General features: G+C 52.6%; 1 protein-coding gene across 1 annotated transcript in view; it reads right to left on the bottom strand.

Moving 5' to 3' along the window:
- Positions 1–1,287: 1,287 nt before the first annotated feature.
- Positions 1,288–8,388, bottom strand: part of PDLIM4 (PDZ and LIM domain 4) — a 23,698-nt gene continuing 16,597 nt past the window's right edge. The window contains exons 3-6 of the mRNA XM_010001216.1: positions 8,047–8,207; positions 5,679–5,836; positions 2,833–2,953; positions 1,288–1,492 (exon numbers count right to left, since the gene is read on the bottom strand). Of these exons, the coding sequence (XP_009999518.1) occupies positions 1,288–1,492; positions 2,833–2,953; positions 5,679–5,836; positions 8,047–8,207 (645 nt within the window). The remainder of the gene's footprint in view (positions 1,493–2,832; positions 2,954–5,678; positions 5,837–8,046; positions 8,208–8,388) is intronic.

Here is an 8,388-nt window from a genome sequence, read left to right as displayed (position 1 = left end):
AAGGAGTGCTTTGGCCATTGCCCCCTCTCTGATTTTCCTTTTCCATGGAAGGGAAGTCAGCACAGACGTTTACTTTTGTCCCCCATGTCCTCCCTCTCTCAAGTGAGGAGGAGGCAGGAGGCTTGTACAAAGCAGAAGTAATTCTGTGGTACCAAAAATTGGCTCCCACCACACCAGTAGCTGAGGGACTAAACTCTCTCCTCCAAACACTAACATGAAAAAAAAATAAATCCCATTTTGCCAACAACATCCCAAGATCCTACAAAACTTTTCCCCATGAAATAAAGTGGGTGATGGACCTGGCTGAAATACCTGCCTTGGGTTATGGGTACAAATCCAAACCTGCTGCCTCTGGATTTGGTCCTCCCTGCTGCTCCTGATACTTCCCAAGTGCCTGGAGGGATTTTATCACCACCACCTCATGGCAGCAGTCTGGGGATCTAGAAATAAAGGACCACAAAAATACAGCAAGAGGTGGTAAAGAGTCAGGATGGCCCGAGCAAGGGCAGCTGTGGAGCAGGAGTGTGGGAGGGAAGAGCAGGGTGGGCTCTGCTACCTCAGTGTCCTTTTGAGGTGCTGCCTCAAAAGGGGGGATCTGATGACAGAACTGAATTAGCAGTGGAAGGAGAAAGAAAAAAAGCCTCATCACGTGCTCTGTGTGGAGACGTCTCAGGGAACTGGGATCAATGCCTGTCAACCTTGCACTGCAGTGCCCTGATCCAGGGAATCTCACAGCAAATACTGCTCTAAGAGACAGTCCTTCTGCAGCACATCTGCTGGATGGGGCTAAGCTGGGGACCCCAGCCCATGGTACCGTGTCCCTGGTTCCTCAGGGGCTTGGTTTGTCACCACCAGGGCAGCAGGGTAAGGTCAGGATACGGGAGTCAGCTTCTTTTGTTAAAGTGCCTTATTTTCTTTGAGCTTTTTAGAACATCCTCCTTGCTTTTTCAGAAGAAGAGAGGGGCAAAAAAAAAGGGGGGGGGAAGGAATACTGGTTTTCTAGGAAACAAAGTAGAGGATTAATCCATATTTACAGAGAACTTGGACAAGGCCACGGCACAGAGTAACAGCCCAGCGCAGCAACCCGAAAAGCAGAGTGTCAAAAAGAAGGGAAAAACCTGTTCCTAAGCTTTCAACACCATCCCCGGGAGGTCCCAAGCGTGAACGGTTTTATCTGGGAAAAGGCCTCTGAGCTCGGGCGCCGGGAAGGGGGGGTTGCTCGGAGCCCTGCCGGCGGCTGGGGGGGGTGTGGGTGGGCACACGGCTCCTCGGGAGCCCAGCCTGGCCTTAGACCAGTTCCACTTTGGCGTTGGGATAAACGGCCACCACGTCGTAGCCCTCGGGGGGCTTGACGCGCGCCTTGGCGTGCGCCTCGCAGTACAGCTGCTCCTCCAGGAAGAAGTACCCGCGCTGCTTCAGGTTCAGCCCGCAGTCGTCGCACATGAAGCACTCGGGGTGGTAGAGCTTGTCCCGAGCTTTGACGATGGTGCCCCTGGATTCCGGGGGAGAGGTGGGGTGAGTGGGGGGAAAGAGAGGGCACCAACCAGGCTCCTCCCGCCGCCTCCGGGAAACACGGGAGCTCAGCGGGCAGGGGAGTGTGTGGGGGTCACTCTGGGCTCCCATCCCAACATCTCAGCCTGCCCAACGCTGCTCCAGGTGCAGCTCCACCATATTACCACGGGAAGGGGTGCTCCATGCCTGTTTATCCCCCAGGGCACCCACCCCGTGGCTTGAGGCAAAGCAGAGCCCCAACAACCAAGGTTCTGCCCAGACCCGAAGGCTGGGAGCCAGTGGCCCCCCAGCACTGCTGGCTGGGCTGGGCAGGGACATACCCTGGATCCTGGAGCTGAGACCCTCTGCTCACAGCACCAGCAAGAACCTGGTCACAGGCATTTGCCAAAGAATAAATTACAACAGAACATAAATTACAGTAGGATGAAGCAGAAAACCACTCCTGCTCTCTGAGATCAGAGCCAACATCCATCTGTTGGAGAGTAACTTTTAAACAAACAAATAACCTGCTGCCCTCTTCCACTTGACCCTCGAGGTGTTTCTCCTTCTGTAGGGCAGCTAAAAGAGTGCCAGCCCTAGGCATAGTCCCTGGGCAGCTACTGTGGGCAGAAACCACACCATGAATCATCCCTGGTTTGCTGTGAGATTTCCTTAAAAGGGGCAATCCAAAGTGTGGTGCTCAATGCCAGGTTTATAGATGGGCAGCAAGAACCAGAAAGGGATGCAAGGTATTCTGCTCCAGATACAGCCCTGGAATCACAGAATCCCAGACTGGTTTGGGTTGTAAGGGACCTTTAAGGTCATCCAGTTCCAACCCTCTACCATGGGCAGAGATATCTCCCACCAGCACAGGCTGCTCAAAGCCCCACCCACCCTGCCTCCTTGACTTCCGGGGCCAGCCACAGCTTCTCTGGGCAACCTGGGCCAGGGTCTCACCACCCTCATAGTGAAGATTTTTTTCTTCCTGATGTTTAACCTAAGTCTCCCCCCTTTCACCTTAAAACCATTACCCTTCATTCTGTCACCACCTGCCCTTGTCCCAAGCCCCTCCCCAGCTTTCCTGGAGCCCCTTCAGGCACTGGAAGGTGCTCTAAGGTCTCCCTGGAGCCTTCTCCTCTCCAGGCTGAACACCCCAGCTCTCCCAGCCTGGCTCCAGAGCAGAGCTGCTCCAGCCCTCTGGTCACCTTCTGACCCTCCTCCGGACTCAAGGTCCTCTGCTATAAATTCAAGGTCCTCTGCTATAACCTGTAACCCCCCGTGCCCGGCAGGAGCTGGCCCAGCCAGGCCCCCAGGCTCTGTCCCCCCAGGGGTGACACTCACACGATGCCGTTCCCGCAGCGGGTGCACTCGGGGAGCATCTGCAGCCCAGACACGGCCCCGCCGAGCTTGGGCACTGGGGACTTGATGCTCCTGGGGTTGCTCAGTCTGTCGAGTTTTTCACCTGCCAAGAATTTGAAACAGACACAGATTGAAAATTTGGTGGGGTTTTTTTTCCACACACCCTCCAACCCCCTTTTTTTTCCCCCTTCAGCAGCCAGAAGAGGCTCCTCCTGCCACAGCAGAACCTGCAACTTGTTTGTAAGGAAAAAACCAAACAGTGAGACCAACGACCTCCAGAGTCACAGCTCTCAGGTCTGCAGGTGACCACAGGACACTGCACTGACCCTCTGCTCATCCTAACAGATCACAGATGGTGCCAGAAGGCACTGGCTGCATCAGGTGATCCATCCATGGGTGGTGACAGCACCAACTCAGGGCACACACCTTATCAAAAGGCAAAGCAGCCTGAATCCAGAGATGAGAGATTAATCTGGCTGCAATACATGTAATGAGTTAAGAAAGACAAACTGCAGAAATCTCAAACAAGTTCCAGGAAGAAGAGATTCTGCCACACCAGCACTTCAGGTGCATTTGGTAGATCCACCATCAGGCAAGGAGACAGAGAGGAAAGGCTGTGGAGATTAGGCAAATCAAACCACACAAGAACAGGACTGTCTGCATGTTTCTTCTTAGAACACTCATTTCATCTCAAATAATCTAAATTAATCTAAAATACAACACTGTGATACAAGAGAAGGTTTCCTGGGGCACCAAGCCTCCTGTCACAAAGCCCCAAGGGCAGGAAAGGAGGCAATGAAAGGGACATGGTTTAGTGGTGGACCTGGCAGTGCTGGGGGAAAGGTTGGGCTCGATGACATTAAAACTCTTTTCCAACCAAAATGATTCTGTGAGTCTATGACTCCTGTGATCCCTTCAGCCTCAGAAAATGCTGCTCCTTAAGGGTGCAGGATGGGGCTGGCGATGCTGAAGAACATACAGCTTCCAGCAGAAACACTTTCCATATAAAACAGGTCCTTGCCTGAGCCACCCAGCTCCTCAGGAGAGGAGATCTTGACTGTAAAAGGACAACACACAGCAGACTCTGGCTAAAACGTGTTATTTTAGGCTTAAGGAAAAAGGAGCAGGGGTGGAAGCTGTAAAACAACCTAGCAGGAACACTCCCGGGGATTTCAACTGTGCTGAAACATCCCAGAGCTTTGTGCCAGGAAAGATGCTTTTCACCTCATTTCTCATCCCTCATGCAATAAACACTGATAGTGCTGCAACCACCGAGGCACGAGCCCGTGTCCTGCAGCCAGTGGCACATCCCAGTGCCCAGCACGGCCAAGAGGGAAGGGTCTGGGACTCTCCTGGCACCCTTGCCCCAAACCCTGCCCCAATCCACCCCCCTGTCCTTCTCCCTTCCTCCCAAAGGGCAGTGCTGGGTTCCTGCCACCCCAGGGCTGTGGGATACTAAGGGAGGTGGGAGCAAAAGAGCAAAGATGCCATTTTCTTCCCTGGCACAGAGGGCAGGAAGGCAGCTGGGGTGTTCATTGGGATTAACAGGGTCACCTCCTATTTGCATCTTCCTAACGAGGAGACCTGGGGGTGCAGCAGACCCTGCACTGGGAAGCTGCTCCTGCTCACTCTTGGTGAAGGACTTGAAGGTACATCTGGAACTCATCCCTACCATGGGTTTTCCTGCCATGGGAGGGAGGGGCTCTAATGTTTGCCCCCCACACTTCCAAGGCTGATCCCATTTGTGCTTTGCAGCCGTGCCTCAGCACCACTGAGAAAACTCAACCCTTGGAAACCCTTGATGCTCAGAAGTTACCTGCAGTCATGCTTCTCGTGAAGCAAGAAGCAACATCCTCCTAGTCAAAGAACAGGGTTCTCCACCGTTTTATAGACACAGAAACTGAAACACAACAGCCTGACTTGCCACCTCATGCAGCTTCATAATGAGATTTGCAGTAGCTGGTGTTTTCCCATCAAATCTAAGCTCCCAGATTCACATGATTGGAGTATGAGGCTCTTGGAAGGAAGCAGAAGGAACAGCCTTGCCTAATGATTGTAAAGTGACACCTGAAAGCTTGAGCATAAAAGCCCCAATGGACTTAAGGCTGAAAGGTGACTAAAGAGAAGCTGCAATGGATAGTTCGGGGACCTTAGTGTTTGAAGCTCAGAGTTGGCTCCTGCCTGTGTTAATGACCCAGGCAGGAAGCTGTGACAGACCTGAGAAGTGAGCCAAGAGCTGCTGATCTCTATCCCTGCCTTGCTGAGGACCATCCCACGTCCTTATGCAAATGCCATTTGCTTCACCAGGCCCAGGGCTCCCCACTGGGGATCTTGCACAACCACTTCAGGCCCCTGCCCTTCACGAAGGGAGTCAGGAAAGCCAGCAGCTCTGCCCAGGGGCTGTTTGCAAATCCCACTTTCACACGATGCCCAAGTCAGCCACAAACTTTGCTAAAGCCCCCAGATGCTGCTCAGAGCATCTGCCCCCCTGATGTGAAAGCTGCCAGGAGGGTGCTGCCCTTGCAGGGTGCCTGAAGTGGGGCTGCCACAGCACCCAGACAAAACCAGGTGACATGATGGAGAGCAGAGGGGTCTGAAAACCTACCCACCTCACCAGCACTCACAGGTGGGTCCTTCACAGGCTTTTCAAGCTTCTAGACCTCAGCAAAGGAATGAGAAGGAGATGAAGCCTGCAACAGCAGCTTGGTGGGTGTGTGGCCAAGGAACAGGATGCAGAGGGACCAAATAATGGTTCAAGCCCAGCAGCCCTGGTCACGGGGAGGTGTTGGGGATTTGCAGGGACACCCTATGGGTGCCAACCTCCTTACCATTCTCACCAGCCTCCAACATGCCCTGCAAGTACCGGAAGGATCCGGACTGCTTCGGCTCTGAAACAGGCTTTTCATAATCCTGAAGCATCTTGTAGACATCTGACTCCACATCAATCCCATTCCTGTTCCGTGACAGAGACTTCAAGGGGTCGAGGCTGTTTTTAAGGAAAAGCAAAAAAGGCTCAAGTCAAATATAAAAAGCAACTGTCGGCTCATCAGGGAGGTACTGAAACCTCCTCATTCCCACAGATTGAATCAAACACCTCCCTGTTCCCATGGGTTTCCCTGCCTGGAGGTACGTCTGTCCCAGGAACAGCCCTTGAACCTGGGAAGTTAAACTTGTTCCTTGCTCAGCTCCAGTTGAGCAACACAGCTTGGGCTGGCCCAGTTACCAGATGCCTTCAGGAAAGAGGGCAGCTGCTCACAGACACTGCAAATTGTTCTGCCACACATGGAATTTATTGGGGAAAAAAAAAAAAAAAAGGGGTAAAACAATGTGTTGCATTAATTATGTCAAGTCAGGAGATCCACCCAACCCTCAAAGCACTGTCAGGGCAGCCAGTGGTGGGAGAGAGGCAAACCCCCTCACCACCCGCAGAAATCAGAGCTCCTGGAGGTTACTCCATGACAAGATCCATTTGCCAGGCAGAACCAAGAGCTTAAATCAAAAGCCACCCCAGCTCCTGGTCCCTGTGGAGCATGATGGGGGCAGGACAGACAACAAAGGGTGATTCCAACCATTATTCCACTTCATTCAACACATCAAAACATGAAACAGTTTGGAATAAGAAGTATTTTGGGTATGTGTTTAAGTGTCCTGCTGAGGACAGATGAATTAAAGTGCTGCTGAGCTTTGCTGAGGCCCCACAGTGCAGCCCTGGGGGAAGGGGATACTTTCCCTTTTCATGGAGAAGGTCACCAAGGTCATTATAAACCAAATAAAACAGGAAGAGCCCTGAGCCCCAGCAGACACCTTTACACAGTTAGCTATTTTCTGACTCATTTTCTCCACCAGAATTATATTCCTGCCTGCTTTAAAAGAAATAAAATTCACATTCAAACTGAGGAAAAAAAAAAAAAAGGAGACAATATTGACTTTCCAAGAAAAGCCAAAGCTCTGTTTTCTGGGAGTGACCCATCAGTTTCTTCTGGGTGTCCAACCTCTGGAGAGGGACAGGGCTACTGCTGCCAGGGTCAGGGCTGTTGAGGACCCACCCCCACAACTCCAGCTTGACCCAAACCCTCCCCAAATGCCCATCTGCCCATCTCTGGCACATCAATTCACACATTTCCTACAAAAAGGGGCAGGTTTGGACCAGCCCAATCAAGCACATATTCCAGGAGTCCACACTTCTGACCCATTTCCACTCCAAGGCCCAAGCCCAGCTCCCAGCTCTCAGCTCACAGGCAGATAACATCAGAATTTGTTCTCTGGAATATTTTTTTTCTGAGCTGTTCTCCTCTTTCCAACTGCCTTCACGTTCCTGGAGCAGCCCAGGGAATACACTGGCTCCCAGCACCACTGGAAGCTGGATTGGTGCAGGCACGGAGTCGCTGAGCTGCAAAGAAACTCTCTTTGCTCTTTGTGCTCCAGACAGACATGACTTTCTAGCAGAGTATTTTGCCAGTCTGGAGGAGCATAAATCAGCATCAGCCATCTGAAAGCATCTCAGCCCACAGCCTGGCCTGTCTCAAAATCCGAGTTATCCACCCAAACTTTTCTTGGCTACACAAAAGCCTTTTCTCTCCTACAAGCATTATTTATTTCCCAGCCTCCTGGGCAGCTGCACTGAGCAGATTTTGCATTTATAAACATCCCAAACGTAGTGGGGTTCAGTTTCTCTGCGGACACCTCCAGCTCCCAGGGCAAGTGTTTGCTCCAGGCTCTGTGGTGCTGTGATCCCAGTGCTGAGGAGGGCAAACCCCTTCCACTCTGCCAGTGATATATATCATTTGAAAAACCAGGATCCGCCACTCCCTGGCATGAGCCCCAGCCTGGGGACTGGATCCGAGGCTGCTCATCTACCTGTCCCCACCAGCAGCAGAAGGATCTTGCAAGGACCTGGCAAACCAGCACCTTCACCCACCTCTGACACAAAGTGTTGAGCATTGTTTCAGCATCACAAGCTTCCCCTCAGCATTGCAGCTGCTGCAGAAATACACGTGGGCATTTTGTTCAGAGCTGGGACTCTCCAAACCCCCTTTTTGTTTTGCTCTGTTTTCCCACCTACACTCAACTAACAGAGCTGCCCCAGCACCTCTGGGGCTCCAGGCGCATCCCAGCCTCAACTCATAGCCCTGAAGCAGAGTTTTCAAGAAGAGAAAGGGGGTGGGACATGGTGTGTGGGCCACGCTCTGGTGCTACCTGAGGGCTGGGGAGATGTGGAGCCCGCTGAGCTGGGCGGGCAGCGCCGACTCGGAGCTGCTGCTGCTGTGGAGCCGGGGCGGGTGATGGTGCTGCACGTTCAGCATCTGCTGCTTCTCCATGGTGGGCAGTGACCTCCGGCTCTGGGCAGGCCCGTTGTCCTGGAAGGGAAGAAAAAGCAGTAAAAAAACCCCTGTGAGATTTCCAGCCCTTAGCAGAACACAGAGGGAGAGGCTGTGTGGGGACGTGCAGTTTGCAGCACCAATGTTTCCCGTGTTCTGGGGAACCAGAGCTGTGCAGCAGGAAAAGCCAAACTCCTGCTCGACCTGCACTGAAATCCTG

The sequence above is a fragment of the Chaetura pelagica genome, unplaced genomic scaffold (assembly GCF_000747805.2).
Source record: "Chaetura pelagica isolate M959 unplaced genomic scaffold, ChaPel_1.0 scaffold177, whole genome shotgun sequence".
In the NCBI taxonomy this organism is placed as follows: domain Eukaryota; kingdom Metazoa; phylum Chordata; class Aves; order Apodiformes; family Apodidae; genus Chaetura; species Chaetura pelagica.
Note: the sequence above shows the minus strand (reverse complement) of the source record. Positions and strands in the feature narration are given on the sequence as shown.